This window comes from Aristolochia californica, unplaced genomic scaffold, assembly GCF_029961685.1.
Source record: "Aristolochia californica isolate CCGP_79_NKW_82.1479 unplaced genomic scaffold, dmAriCali1.0.hap1 SCAF_14, whole genome shotgun sequence".
In the NCBI taxonomy this organism is placed as follows: domain Eukaryota; kingdom Viridiplantae; phylum Streptophyta; class Magnoliopsida; order Piperales; family Aristolochiaceae; genus Aristolochia; species Aristolochia californica.
The window spans coordinates 23,863,051-23,879,314 of NW_027181815.1; the positions used below are offsets into that span (position 1 = coordinate 23,863,051).

The 16,264-nt window shown below is 36.4% G+C and overlaps 1 protein-coding gene across 1 annotated transcript; it reads right to left on the reverse strand.

Annotated features, from left to right (window-relative positions):
* Window positions 1-8,865: 8,865 nt before the first annotated feature.
* LOC137950393 (F-box protein At5g39450-like) lies at window positions 8,866-11,320 on the reverse strand. Its single transcript, XM_068796837.1, has 2 exons — window positions 11,271-11,320; window positions 8,866-11,189 (listed from the first exon to the last, which is right to left on the reverse strand). The coding sequence occupies exon 2, from the start codon at window positions 10,930-10,932 to the stop codon at window positions 9,052-9,054; it is 1,881 nt and encodes a 626-aa protein (XP_068652938.1). The 5' UTR covers window positions 10,933-11,189; window positions 11,271-11,320; the 3' UTR covers window positions 8,866-9,051.
* Window positions 11,321-16,264: the final 4,944 nt, after the last annotated feature.

The following is a 16,264-nucleotide window of genomic DNA, read 5'->3' on the forward strand; positions in this document are numbered from 1 at the left end:
AATTCTTGCCTTGGTTCATTACCTTCATTTGATGACATATGTGTGACTATGATTTGTATCCCACATACATCCTCAGCTACTTCTAAAGATATTTAATCAACTATGTACTCCTAGGGTAGGGAAGGAAATACAAACTATAGAGGTAGTGGGAGAAATAATAAGGGTGGCAAAACTGATCAAGGATAATAGAGAACAAAGAACATAGAATTAAAATCGGATGTGTACAAATTATGGAGGATGTAATCATCTGGTTAACACATATTGAAAAATACATGGAAAACCAAAAATAGATTATCACTAATCAAGCTTTAGCTACCTCTACAGCTAAAGCTAAAGGGCATGTTGGGTCCTCCAAAGGTAAATAGACTTTAATAGATGAAGATGTTGAATTACTTCAAAAACTTAAAATTGTGTTCCAAACCACCTCCAACAAAGCATCTACCTCTACCATTGTTGCCACTAATATCACAAGTATGTTTTTTCTGACTTATATGTCTTCATCGCCTTGGATTATTATCTTTGGGGCCTTCAAGCATTTGACCGGCAATAGTAGTCTTTTGAACTCCTTATCTCCTTGCCCAAAAGAACAGTTTGTATTTGTAGGAGATGGATTTCAAACTAAGGTACATGGGATGGGATCTACTAATTCTATACCCACTCTACTCTTCACTTAGAGGATGTCCTTTTTATTTCTCATCTTTTGTTGGGTTTAATATCTGTTAGTTATTTAATAAAAAAAATTAATTGTTTCATCATTTTTTATCCTACCCATTGTATATTTCAAGGTCTATTGACAAAATAGGTGATTGGTGGAGGGCATGAGCAAGGGCTTTTTTTATTTGGATACACCAATAATTACTGCCACTGCAAGTACACAAGCAAAGGCCCTACAATGCTACAATAGATTGGGACACCCTTCACTGCAGTCTATCCAGTCATTGTTTCCTTCGTTTAAGTTTGTTTCTGAATTACAATGTGAAGTGTGTCATTTGAACAAACTCCATGAAAGTACTTATACTCTTCAGTCTGAAATTAAGGGTGTTACTCCTTTTTCTTTAATTCGTATTGATGTATGGGGATCATTAAATATTTGCAATGTTTCTCAATCGAAATACTTTATTATATTTGTTGATGATTATTGTCAAGCCACAATTATTTTTTTATGATGGCAGCCTTGTATTAGAATCAATGGGAGTTGGTATCTCTACCACCACAAAAGAAGACAGTGGGATGTAAATGGGTGTTCATAGCTATATATAACCTGAATGGTATTGCGGTAAAACTCAAAACTAGGCTTGTGGCTAAAAGATATACTCAATACTATGGTATTTATTATGAGGAGACATTCTCCCTAGTGGCAAAATTGAATTTTGTACAGGTTCTCTTATCTCTTGCTGCAAACTTTAAGTGGTATTTGTATCAAATTGATGTAAAAAATGTCTTTCGCAAAGGTGATATTAAATAGGAGATTTATATGGATCAACCAGATTTGTGGTTGAGGGGGAGTCAGTTTTTAAATTACAAAAATCATTACATGGGTTGAAACAATCGCCATGAGCTTGGTTTGATCAATTCAACCATGCAATGCTTCATTTTGGTTACAAGGTGTATAATGGATAACTCGATTTTTATTAAGCATACTAAAAAGGGAGTTGTTCTCCTTATTGTGTATGATGATGAGATTATTATTATACAAAGTGATTCAAAGAGTATTAACTAGGTGAAAGAAGACCTACGAAAGGAATTCAAGACAAAAGACGTAGGACTCCTCAAGTATTTCCTCCAAATTGAAGTATTGCAGTTCAATCATGGTATTGTTTTGTCCTAAAGAAAATATGTGCTTGACATTCTTAGTGATATAGGCATGTTGGGGTGTTATCCTGCAGACACTTCTATTGACACAAATTTGGAATTATGTGTTGGAAGTGGAAAGGATGTAGATATGGGTAGGAAAATTGATATATCTCATTGTAACTAGACCTAACATCTCTTTTACAGTAAGTACTATCACTTAGTACATTCATAAGCCTCAAAGATCTCATTGACAAGATTTAGAATAGCTACTCGTATATTTAAAGAAAACTCCTTAAAAGGCCTTTTATACTAATGCCATGACCATGTTAATGTTGAATGTTTTACAAATGTTGATTGGGCAAGCTCTCCAGATGATTGAAAATCTACATGTGGCTATTGTAATTTAGTTGGAGGAAACTTGGAGACTTGGAAAGGTGAAAAGTAAAATGTGGTTGATTGTTCCAATGGAGAGGTTGAATACAAAGCCATGGCACATGTTGTGAGTGAACTAATGGGATTAAGGCATGCCTCACAAATTGGGTTTTAGTAAAGATATTCCAATGACACTTAACTATGATAACAATTAGATTCTAGGGTTGCATGTTTAGAAAACTTAAGCGTTTGTGAGAAGGTGGAAGAAGAAGAGAAGAGAGAAAGAAAGAGTAAAAGAGAGGAAAGAAAAGAACTCAAGCAAGAGAGATTAGAGAGAAATAAGGTTAAGGGCTCGTTGAGAATGCCCTCCCCCTCACCACTTAATTTATAGAATTGAGAGCATCAAACCCTAGTATATGAGTGAACAAAAGGTCTTAAATTTTTTACATAATTACATTCTCATTCCACTAACTTTCTAAATTACATAAGATGTCACATACGTCTTTAACAATAACCGAACAGCCATTCATATTGCTTCCAATCTTGTCTTCCATGAATGAATAAAGCACATCAAGGTTGATTGCCACTTTCTCAGAGAAAAGTTACAAGCTAGTATTATAAACCTTGAGCATGTTTTGTCTCAAGGATAAGTTGCTGACATATTCATAAAAATCATTGCTTCAAATATATTGACCACTACATGCTGGCAAGGAGTCTATGATTTTTTTTTTTTTTTTTTACCACCAGCTTGAAGGGGTGTGTTAAAACACAAGAATGGCATACATCTAATATCTTTTATATGACATATTCACAAAACTCATTGCTTCAAAGACATTGACCACTACATGCTCCATGCAAGGAGTGTATGAATTTTTTTTTTACCACCCGCTTGAAGGGGGGTGTTAAAATACAAGAACGACATACATCTAATATCTTTTATATTTTTGTCCTTATTCATGAGCCTTCAAGGTAAGTAAAAGGGTATTAATATTATATTTTTATTTAGACTATTATATAAAGGTTAAAACGGAGCATTAGGGACTCACTTCAAAAACCCTAATCCTTCTTTCCCCTTATTCCCACTCAAGCTCTTTTCCTCTTCCAATCCTCTTATCTCTCTCTCTCTCTCTCTCTCTCTCTCTCTCTTTACTCAAAGGTTCTTTGGTAATTGATAATAAAATCTTAAGATTTAACGCAAAGGTTCTTAGGTGGCGATTACCATTAGGGGAACATCGATAAGAAAAAATATTTACCTCTTTGTGGTTGTGTGCATTTGTCTTTCATTTGCCTATCTAGCTACAAGCGCTTAAAATTTTTATTTTATACTCTGTTCACCCCTCTTTTGAGACACCACTTGGGGCAAAAATTGGTATTTAGAGCAGGCCTTCACCGTTTAAAATCCATATTTTAACTTGATTTCATTCAATTGATTTCTATGACATCTCAGGAAGATATTATGTTCTAAAAAGGTCATGATCCTTACTCTACACCCATGCTTGATGATTTACAATTCCAATGGTGGAAAATTTTCTTGCAAACCCTTAGATTTGAATTACAGGAAGCAATCATTAGTGGACCTTTCATCCCATCTCAAAAAGTGCAAGGAAGATCAACTCGAAAACCGTATGTGATTGAGATGAGTTAGATAGTACAAAAGTTGATGGCAATGCTAAGACTATAGATCTCATACTTAGTTCCTTCTGTGATAAAATGTTAGATTCTTTTTCATCTTGTCAATCAGCTAAGGATTTTATAAGATAAACTAGAACCTAAATTGTCTAGGACATAGAATATGGTCCTCTTTACACTCTAAGTGTACTACACAGTGATATTATAGGTATTGAAGATTGTATGCACTCATGCTTAGTTGAAAACATCATTTCAAATAGAGATAAGACTTCAGAGGATGATATTTACGAGAAGGGGAACAAGGAAGAACTCATTAGACAATTAGATGAATTCATGTCCTCACTTAGAAGAAAAGAAAAGAAAATAAGAATTTAGGAAAATAACTCTTAAAGTTAGAAAAGGAAATTGAATCCTTAAAAGTTGATTGTTCCTCCACTCTAGAAGAACTTATAAAAAAAATGAAAGACTCATATAAGAGTGTGAGAGACTTGAACTGCTCTTCAAATGTTCATGTTGAGAAATGACAACCTTAGTGCTAGGGCTTTAGAGTATCAAGAAGAAAACCAATTATTAAAATCCCACAAATGGAAAGTTGAAAGAAAAAACTTATGACTTACCTTGTGCTTAAGTAAAATTAACTTTAGGAAAAGACATTTCTCTAGATAAATTATAACATCAAATACAAAGTGTGAGAAAAAGGGGACTTGGAGCTAATATCCTTGAGACTAGAAAGCAAATCAAATCTAGAAGTTCTCATAGGTTGAGTGTGACAAAGGTCACAACATCACCAATGCATGATGATGCATGTTACAAATGTGAAACCATTAGCCATAATGCATTTGAGTGTTCAACCAGAAAATCAAAGCTAAATGAGATTAAGTGAATTTGGATTACCAAAGGAAGCCTAAATTTTTCTTCAACAATTGAGAATGTGGGACTTAACCAAATTTGGGTATCCAAGGTTACTTAATCTTCAAGCAAGGAGTGCAATCTCTAAGTCAAGCTATATACTAAATGAAAATCAAAATCATCTTAATAGCTTGTAGGACATAAATTGTGCAAATGGAACTCTATAATTGATATTCATGTCAATTCAAAGATTCTTAGATGGGACATTGGTTTTGAGGATTGATTCAATGATACTTTCATCACTTAACCTCATTGTCAATCCTTGACTAGTTTATGTTAGACTTGGAATTTCTATGAAAATCAAAATTCTATATAAATTATCACTTTATTAACCATTGGAAATTCATGCCAAGGGAAGATTATGTTAGTTTTCAAATCAATCTAAATTTAGTTAATATATATTAGAAATAACATTGGTTGTTCTTAAGTTGCATATTGCATAGTAATGTGACTAGTCTTTATCTATACTTCCTATAAAATTGAATGGTTATGGCTCAAGTGATTGACTCATGTCAACATGAACATTTGAAACTCATAAGTCATGTCTATCTTAATCACTACAAGGGATTCATATGAATCCATTCATAGCCAACTAGAACAACTAACCTTGAACTAAATTAGCTCCCTTTATGTTCCACTCACACACAAAAGTTACAACAATACTCTTATAAAAGACATAATTTATCGACTAAGATAATGTCTAATATGGTTTGAGTAGTTCAACAACAAGTGGAAGAGTAGTTTCTAGTTGATTCAGGTATTGTAAGCCTATTTATTGATTAATGAGATTGGAACTGGGCACATTCAAACAGTCCACTGTGTTATTTGTTTCCACTTGTGTTTGTCTCTCTCCCAATTTCTCTCTCACCAACCAACTCCCTCAATCCTGTACCTCTTTAACCCTAGCCTTTAATTCCTAACATCGGTCTTCAGCAATAACGGATAGGGGATCTAACAGACAAGCTGAGCATCTATGATATATATGCACTGGTTTGAGGGAGAGTATTCAAATAAATGAAGGAATCTTGTACTACTATTAGAAAACACGAGCAGTAATGAAGGAATCTTTACAAATCTTGACATGGGAGATAATTTTGACTACCATTAAGGTTAATGGTAGTGATCTTGTGGTTTTCCAAGTTTGAAATAAAACCAAGCACTAGAAGATGATATATCAGCAGATGAAATATTCATTTTTTTTAATGTTGATTATACATGCACAAACCTCCTCCCATGGTAAAACTTGAAACCAAGACACAAACTGCCCCAAGCCAAAGGGACAAACCACAACCACAGCTTAAAAAAGCATTCATTTGATGAACACCAGATTACTGTATGCTAAAATATTTAAGAGAAAAACAACTCAGCAATTGTAGAGTACTCATGACCTAACCCAAACTGAGGAAAATGCATACTTAAAACGGTTCAAGAGATTAACTACAGATAAAATCAGACATTTATTTTTAGTGAATCAGTGATTCATAGTTGTTCAACATTTTCAGTAAACTATCTCAATAACTGGTTCAGAATTCACAAGTAAAACTCGGCTGGTGCCTGCAACTTGAATGAGAGAATAGCAAGTTGCTCATTTTTGTTTGAAGCACTGCTTTGGATATATGGAACAGCTAAAAGGTGCAGATTTTTTAATCAGCTCTTTTGAAAACATTGTTTGTACCCTTAAAGTGGTCTTTGAGTGTGTCACTGGAAGTGGTAGAGATGGAGCTACGTGGTTAGTGCAACTTCCCTTGCACCAAAGCAAGGCTGGAAAAACTCAAAAGAAACCACGACAGGTCTGAAATAAAGAACTGAAACAATGACAGTAATGGATAAAAAAGGCCAAAGAACATTATAAATATATCACACTTTTGGTCCATAAAAAAGATCCATTTTTTAATCCAAACTCAGTTTAAACACTCTACAGGAATGGAAGGGAATGGTAAACTCCATATTAAGGAATGCTTAAAAAAGTTAACTAGAGAATAATGTAAACTATAGATAGGTTAATCTATGAGTTTGACATAGAAAACACAGTGATTTGATGCATAATTTTAGAGAATAATGTAAACAATAAACAGATTAATTTAAGAGTTTGACATAGAAAACAGAGTGATTTGATGCATAATTTATGATTTCAAGCTAATGAAACGAAATTACGTCCAACTTACTTGAAAGGAAGCTTCCGATCCGGCTCTAATATCATGGGATAGCACAAGATTGATCTGATTTTGAAGAAGAGTAATAGACTTGAGAATAAAGTTTTACAGCCAAACAGAGTAAAGTATCTGTATCGAGGTAACAATTTTGATCAATAAGTTCTCTTTTATATACATACAAAACGTGGTTCAACTAGAATGGGCTAGTTTTCTCTTACTTTACATGTAATGCTGCAAACAAATTAAATATTCCAGTAATTACACTGAGGCCCCTTAATTCAGTAATATTACCTAACAGTCCCTGTAATCTTATACAGTTAACAGTGCCTTTTTCACTCTAAGTTGGGCTAATTAACTTAGTAACAAAGATAATCATTTGGAAGTTTGGGCTACAAGACTTCAGTGCAGCAACTTTGCATACAACCAAATTTGACACGATGCAAGTAATTGTCATCCAAAATCAAGACTGCTAAAAGGAAGTCAGGTTCAGTGCCAAGTGTGTAAATTAGCCAGGAGTTATTGCAAAATGTTAAAAAAATGATAGCTGACCCATTGAGAGTGTTACTCCAAAAAGCTGTAACCAAACCACAGTGTTTCTAAGAAATGCATATAATCTTAACTTCAATGGCGGTATGAATTCAAACAGAATCCAATACTCACTTACAAAGAGCCCTGAGATGCTTGACCATATTAGGCTAGGAATTGGTCGAGCCCCAATTGCGTGAGAATATGAACAGAGCAGACATGGAGGAAAAGAAAATATAATTGAAAATCTTTCAAAGCCAACTTCATGAGGAGTATTGGCTTCGTAACCCCATCAAAGAAGCCTGTTCACTGACTCTGGCCCCATCAGGCCCATGGGAAGGGTCCTAGTAGATCCATGCTGCAATATCCATCTTGCACAAAAACCTAGCTAACAGACATGCAACCTATTCTTATTTACCTAGCTTGGTTTAAATTAATGCAAAACAACTTGGTAAAAGAGACCTGTTTTAGTAGATCTTGAACATTTATCTAATTCTAGAGGCTTTATAAAGGAAGATAATAGATCTACCAAACTGAGGACCCATGACTATGACAGTTTGAACCTCACCCATGTTAACTAACTCTTTAAGTCAAGAGGGATTTGTAGTATGATCTATGCACCAAATTTTCTTTACATAATGAATAAAAAAAATCTCCAAGCTCAAGCCCTTGACATGATTGATGGCCACAGCTAACATAAGAAAGGACTCACCATGAAGATACAAACATAAAGAGCTCAAAGTACATGTTAGATTTCTGCAACAAAGATTGCCCATGACAAGATCTTCCAGTCACTGCTTCCCTGAGTACCTGTACATGTTGCACCTACATGACAAGATTGAATGATCTTAACAATCACATGGTCTTGAGACGAGCGACCTGCACAATTAGTTGTCAAAAAAGCTCCATAGAGTCATGAGTAAGAAACCAACTAAAGGCACTACACAACATATATTAAAAGTTCTGGCATGCCGCCTAAATTTTGTATAACTCCCATTACTAATTATTCTTCTACATTTGCTCCCTCTCAATGGTAAGACAGCCACTCTTTGCCCTCTCTGAGGCAAACCTACTTTGGAATCCATTGTGACTATCCAATTAATGTTTCCTCGATTCTCTTCCAGGTGGAGCAAAACAGAACAAAGTGCTTACTGAGTTTAACATGATCCCAATCACCTTCAAGTGATCTGCCTCCCTTATTTTTATCGAATAAGATCTATCCTGATAGGAAGAGACAGGAAGGGAGATATTGCTCTATATGTTACCAAGTGGAAAAGAAAATCACCATGTCTACAAACCAATACGACTGTTCCAAGATTTCCCCTTTCCATGGAAGTATAATAGAGACTGGTGAGCAGCTTGATATTGAGATACTCTCATACCAACATCAAATAGATGTCCTTCCCTTCATTTCATATTTTTAATGACAGTCTAACTATCTCAGGGAAAAGAAAAGGACAAGGAGCAACTACTCCTTTTACAATTTTAAAAGAAAAAAATTATCATACCACCAATCACATATAAAAATTGGTAAAAGTTACATAGCCAAAGTCAACAACCAAATAACTATGATGACATTGTATGATGTGGCCAACATTTGACAAATACACATCCTCTCACAGATCCGAAATTAAACAACAAACGTAGAGAAGTGTCAAGTTTAATTATATCAAGACTTTGGTAAATAACATCTTGAAGAAGCAAAATAACTAGTGGTGCTCCAGAAGTCTGTGAAAACATTTGAAAAGGACTTTGTCAAATACACAAAATTGGCAATTGGGGGTAAAGCCTGCACTCTTTCACCTTTCCTCAAGAGCTCCTCCATGTGTAATCTTTGCAGGGTTAGAACAGTTCGAGATTCCTTCCAGACAAAAATCAGAAGCCCACATTGAGTTACAAATAATGAACCAGGCTTTGAGCCAGGATACCTAAAACCATACCCACTAGCTATTCCTTCCCCATTATAAGCACATTTTATCTCCATACCAGCTGAATTCGAGCCAGTACTCCAAGGAAATGCATCCCATGAAGGTTCATCCACCTTCACACTGAAGATTGCAGAGCCATTTGGATGAAGAACATAGTGTGTCCCTTCCAATATTTTGGTCCCTATGAGATTTACGTGCCCCTCAGACTCATCGTAGGAAAGCAAGAGAAGGAACAAGGCTTTACCAAGCTTATCTTCGTTGTGCTGCCCTGGAGGCCAACCAAAAGTCCCACCCCACAATCCTGCATACTCTCGGCCAGGTGAAGGATTCTGCAATGGCAATTTATACAACGCAAACTTATTGTCAAGCATATTAGGCCACGCCCTGTAGGTTGTCAATTTCACCTTTGAAGCCTGTAAACTTAACCCTACCGTATCACCTAATTTAAGAAACTCAGCAAGCTGAATGTGTTTATTATCACTACTCGACGAACCATGCTTTAGGAAGGAACTGCTACTGCTGGTGTTACTGCAACTAGTACCACCAACACTGCAACTATTATCATTCATGGAGCTAGTTCTTCCAAAAATTTGTTTCAACCCATTTCTAAAATACCTACCTAAACTTCTACTCTTGGAAAATTTCAAGCTCCCTCCTTCCTCCCCAATCCAATTATCTGGCTGATCTAGAACATTTTTCATGTCGGATGATTCCAAGCCCAACCCAAGATCAACCCGAGCGAACCTATACTTGTTATACATCTCGATAAGGGCCAACCTGCGCTCCGATAATCTGGCCACGTCTTCACTCAGCATTTCACAAGGAAAAAGTGCGCCGCCAGTGAAACAACTGGGAACTTTGAAATGTACCCGACTGGCGACGGTTTCCAGCAGCTTCCGGCGGTCGACGAATCCCAGCTTTCCGAAAGAAGCATCTAGGCGTGACTCAGCCGCGCGGGGAATCATGGTCTCGGAGCGACGGATCGTCCGCGAGTGAAAAAACCGTCCGGAATCGAACTGAACCAGGCTCTTAGTTTGCAACAACCGGGCCGCCTCCTTCATCGGCTCCACCTCCAAGAGGAGGATATTACAATTGGGATGGAGGGATTTAACGGAACCCGGGTACATGTATTCAAAGTCCTTCTCCCGCCCATGGAGGAAGAATAGCGGGGAGCCGTCGGAACCCGCGACGATCTCGAAGACTGGGGCCCAAAGGAGAGCACCACCGTCGATCCCAGCAGGACTGAGCTCCTGGGGGATGATACGGCAGCCAGTAACAGAAGCGAAGCCAAGTAGTGCATAGACGACGTTGCCAAGCTCGGGGTTCTGGTGGACCCAGAGGCCGAGAAGGGGACGGACGAGACGGAGGAACTTGCAGATGGACTTGAAGGAGGGAAGGGCGGCGGTGCGCCAGGCGAGGAGGTGCTCTCGGACACGGCCGTGGTCGGCGAGGAGATGCTCGCACTGGGGCAGCCACAGCTTGTCAGAGAAAGCGAAGGAACGGAACTCACGGCACGCGAGGGCGAGGTTGCAGAGGTCAACCGGCGAGAGCGCCAGGGACATTAGGGCCAGCACGTCGTCCGGCAGCGCCAGCAGGAAGCTCGAACCGTCGGCGACCGCCATTGTAGCCTCTGCTAAAGGGAATTGAAAGAGGATGAAGATTTGTGTTTTTCTTTATACTCGAAAGTGATCTTGCCAATAAAATTTCCACAACTCGCTCAACCGCCGAGTAAAGAGAAAGTGTTCCAATTTCCACAGTCTTAGACTCTGACCAACTCCATTAGCCACAAGAAAGAATCCACCAGAAAATTGACCACTTCCGATAGAGTGCGACCATGAACTACCATAGATGAAAACTTCGCCGCCCTCCCAGTCCGCCCCTATATAAAACAACATTACGGAACATTATTACCCGTGACAGTCTAAAAAAATTTGGGAGTTTTCCCATTTGGGACGCCCACCTCCATCTTTTCTCCGTTCAAGACACCCGCCTCATATCTTTTTCTTTTCTGGACAACTGATACGTTACTGCTGCATAATTTTGACAGGTCTCATATGTCAAAAGAGTCTGCCACCACCGTTGGTACCACTCATAATCAACCATGGCCGACACAAGGGCAGCAATCATGGAGTTTATACACGTCGCCGGAAATGAGAGACGACAAATAAGACTAAAATTTGACTTTGGGGACCAAAAAAATCTTTCCCCATCTCGGTTAGAATTTTGGGTTACTTTAATATAACGAAAAAAAAATAAGGGCTTGAGTGGGATGTGAAACATCCTAAGCAAGAATCATTTTAATCAAAGTTGGACCGGTTGAAAATAAGAGTGAAGGTTAAAAGTTAAAATAGGAGTTAGAGGTGATTTCTCTTAGAATTGTGAATGAATAAGGTCACATAAGGGACCACATGATCTACATGCGACTCATTGTAAATTTGATTATGAATTTGAGCCACATATTATTGCAGATCAGATGGGGTTGAATGAATTCATTTGTATATTAATTCGTGTGACTTCAAAATCCACATGTAATCCATGTTTTTTTTGCAAATTGGTTCAAGTGTGGATTGGATTGGAGTGGATTTTTTTTGTCAAATATCCCTTGAGTCTAGGTGTGGCATCGAGTTGAGCTAAGCCCGAACCTACATATGTTCGAGTTGGGCTTGATTTAAATATTTCAAACTCGAGTTTGAGTCTAGCCTCGAGCCTAAAATTGTTATCAAACTTGAACCCAATAATTTTAATTCGAGCCGAGATCGAGCTTCAACATTCATTTAAAACTTTTCAAAAATTACATGTCTCTAATTCGAGCTCCAACATATATTTAAAACTTTTCAAAAAATACATGTCAAATAAATTGTATATAAAATTATAGATATATTTTACATAAAAATTGGGCATACATTTTACATAAAATTGGGCATGACCTCTACACAAAATTGGGCATGACCTCTACTTAAAATTGGGCATAAGGGCGGCATCGACTCCAACTGAATTTGAACCTTCCTATGTTCGAGCCGAACTTGATTTAAAGATTTTGAACTAGAGCTCGAACCGACCTAGCCTTGAGCCTAAAATTGTAATCGAGCTCGAGCCTAATAATTTTAACCAAGTCCGAGGTTAACCTACATTTAATACTCTACATAAAATATATGTCAAATAAATTATCTATAAAATTATGCATACATTTAAAAAAAAAAAGAATGATAGGAGAGGTTCGGGATTGAATCTCGATAATGGATTAAAACCCACCAATATTAATCTTTTTTACCCCAAATGTTGTCTAGCTTATTTTGTAATTTTTGAATCTGGCCATAAATTTACTATGGCCTCCTTAGTGTCCCTAATCGAAAATTTATACTCTAGGAAAAACTAGAAATGTTTTTCCTAGGAAACATATTTCCAAAAAATAAACCTTTAAATAAAATCTTATTACTATTAGAGACTTTCAAGAAAATTACAAGAAATACTTTAAATTTTTCTTAGGAAATTAAAATGGACCTCTTATTGCCTCTTCTAGGGAAATAAATAAAAATTAATAATCAATCTAATATATTACTATACTTATCTATAGATTTTTAATCAAATAAAATGTCAAACACAAAATTGTTATGAAAATTGCCTCATGTTAAAAGTATTATAGCATCAACTATCAAATACTTATTCAAAATATTTCTATACATTTTTCTAGCCCATCTTGGCAAGAAAATTACATGATTTTTTAATAAGAATTTCTAATTAGAAAAATGTTTCCAAAAAACAAGAGGCACTAATAGTCCCTATATTTCTACTAAAAATGTATTTTCAACATTTATTGAAAAAACCTCTCTAGAAACGTATTTGTACTAAAATGTCTTTTCAATTTCTTCAAGAGCATGAGGAAGGGACAAAGAGTTTTTTGGCGCTGCACCGGCGACGGAAGCAGAGGCAAAGAAGTCCGAGGGAAGGGGATGTAGCGACCGGCAAGGAGCTGTCGACAGCGACAGAGGCGGCCAGAGCGGCGGACGGGAGGGACTCCCCCCCCCCCTCTCCCCCGCTCTCGCTCCCGAACCCGTGATTCACAAACCCGTTAACAAGCCGCCTCGCAAACTTTCGAGCCGAACCTTCATTTGGTCGAGTTCGGCTAGTTAACTCAAACGAGTCGTAGCTGGATCTCAAACTCGGTTCAAGAACCAAGTTTACCGAATCGAACCAAGCTGAGCTCGGTTCGAAGCCACCCCTACCCTTGACTAAGATAATTGTAAAATATTATTCGACTTGACTACAAATGTGTTACTAGGTCATGAAAAGCAAACTTAAGGTCGATGCAAAGGCAAGTAATCGCACGAAGAGCACACAATATTTAAAGATTGCTAAGGGGGAAAATATCCCCTATAGAAAAGTGTAAAAAAATACAAAAAGAGATTTCGACTCTCCTCAAGCCAGGTGTAATACCCTATTACAAGCTTTCAATCTCTCCCAAGAAATTACAACTAGATTCTAGCTCTAGTGGGCCTTTCCTTTTTAGACTAAAGGTTTTAGGCAACCTCTACAAAGAAAATATCTAGATACGAAAGAAAAATAAAACTTTTTAAATAGAGAGATAACCCTTTTTCAAGTGATGTACAAGACTCCAGAATTTAAGCACGAAATAGAATGTGTAGGGAGCTTGGTAGAAACTAAGATGCATGTGAAGATTGAAGAGAGAATGAAAGTTTGGTCAATCTTCATAATTTTCTCTTCTAATAGGTAAAAATGAGGATGTGAGGCTCAAATCAATTTTTCAATGTTTATATATTCAAATATATGCACAAATCAACATCCTTAAGATGTTTGGAAGGGTATTTATAAGTTCCCTAAGCCAAACTAGCCGTTATTTTTTCGTTAACAAAAAGGTGAATTTACATTAGGAACACAGATTTTTTGTTATCAATATTCCCCTAATGGTACTTACTGCCCAAGAACCCTTGTTTGGGAAGTTTCCACTATCTTGCTCTAATAGTTGAAAAATGTAAAAGAGATTTCGACTCTCCTCAAGCCAGGTGTAATACCCTATTACATGCTTTCAATCTTTCCCAAGAAATTACAACTAGATTCTAGCACTAGTGGGTCTTTCCTTTCTAGACTAAAGGTTTTAGGCAACCTCTACAAAGAAAATATCTAGATACAAAAAAAAAAAAAAAAACTTAGATCCTTTTTTAAATGGAGAGATAACTCTTCTTCAAGTGAGGTACAAGACTCCAGAATTTAAACATGAAATAGAATGTGTAGGGAGCATGGTAGATACTAAGATGCATATGAAGATTGAAGAGAGAATGAAATTTTGGGCAATCTTCAGAATTTTCTCTTCTAATAGGTAAAAATGAGAATGTGAGGCTCAAATAAATTTTCCAATGTTTAGATATTCAAAATATATGCACAAATCAACATCCTTAAGATGTTTGGAACGGTATTTATAAGTTCCCCAAGCCAAACTAACCGTTATTTTTTCGTTAACAAAAAGGTGAATTTACATTAGGAACACAAATATTTTGTTATCAATATTCTCCTAATGGTACTCACTGCCCAAGAACCCTTGTTTGGGAAGTTTCCACTATCTTGCTCTAATAGTTGAAAAATACAAAATAGATCTTGACTCTCCTCAAGCCAGGTGTAATACCCTATTACACGTTTTCAATCTCTCCCAAGAAATTACAACTAGATTCTAGCTCTAGTGGGCCTTTCCTTTTTGGACTAAAGGTTCTAGGCAACCTTTACAAAGAAAATATCTAGATACAAAAGAAAAATAAAACTTAGAACCTTTTTGAAATGGAGAGATAGCTCTTCTTCAAGTGAGGCACAAGACTCCATAATTTAAACACAAAATAGAATGTGTAGGGAGCTTGGTAGAAACTAAGATACATATAAAGATTGAAGAAAGAATGAAAGTTTGGGCAATCTTCAGAATTTTCTCTTCTAATAAGTAAAAATGAGGATGTGAGGCTCAAATAAAATTTCCAATGTTTAGATATTCAAAATATCTGCACAAATCAACATCCTTAAGATGTTTGGAAGGGTATTTATAAGTTCCCCAAGCCAAACTAGCCATTATTTTTTCGTTAACAAAAAGATGAATTTACATTAGGAACACAAATTTTTTGTTATCAATATTCCCCTAATGGTACTCACTGCCCAAGAACCCTTGTTTGGGAAGTTTTCACTATCTTGCTCTAATAGTTAAAAAATACAAAAGAGATTTCGACTCTCCACAATCTAGGTGTAATACCCTATTACACGTTTTCAATCTCTCCCAAGAAATTACAACTAGATTCTAGCTCTTGTTGGTCTTTCCTTTTTAGATTAAAGGTTCTAGGCAACCTCTACAAAGAAAATATCTAGATACAAAAGAAATATAAAACTTAGAACCTTTTTGAAATGGAGAGATAACCCTTCTTCAAGTGAGATACTAGACTCCAAAATTTAAGCACGAAATAGAATGTGTAGGGAGCTTGAAACTAAGATGTATATGAAGATTGAAGAGAGAATGAAAGTTTGGGCAATCTTCAGAATTTTCTCTTCTAATACATAAAAATGAGGATGTGAGGCTCAAATCAATTTTCCAATGTTTGGATATTCAAATATAGGCACAAATCAACATCCTTAAGATGTTTGGAAGAGTATTTATAAGTTCCCCAAGTAAAACTAGCTGTTATTTTTTCATTAACAAAAAGGTGAATTTACATTGATCGATCAGTTTAAGATATTGATCAATCAATTGAGTGTAACGGCTATATTTTTTTGTCAAAAATGATTTATTGGTATATTAGAATAATTGATCAATATCCTCCTGTTGGGTATGACAAGTTAAGTTGATCTCTCAATGTCCAAGGATTGATCGATCAATCAGAATTCCTACTGGTTGTGCATTCAAGTATGATCAAGAGGTCGATAGATCATTCTTCATAATTTTACACTGTGTGGACATCATTGATCAAT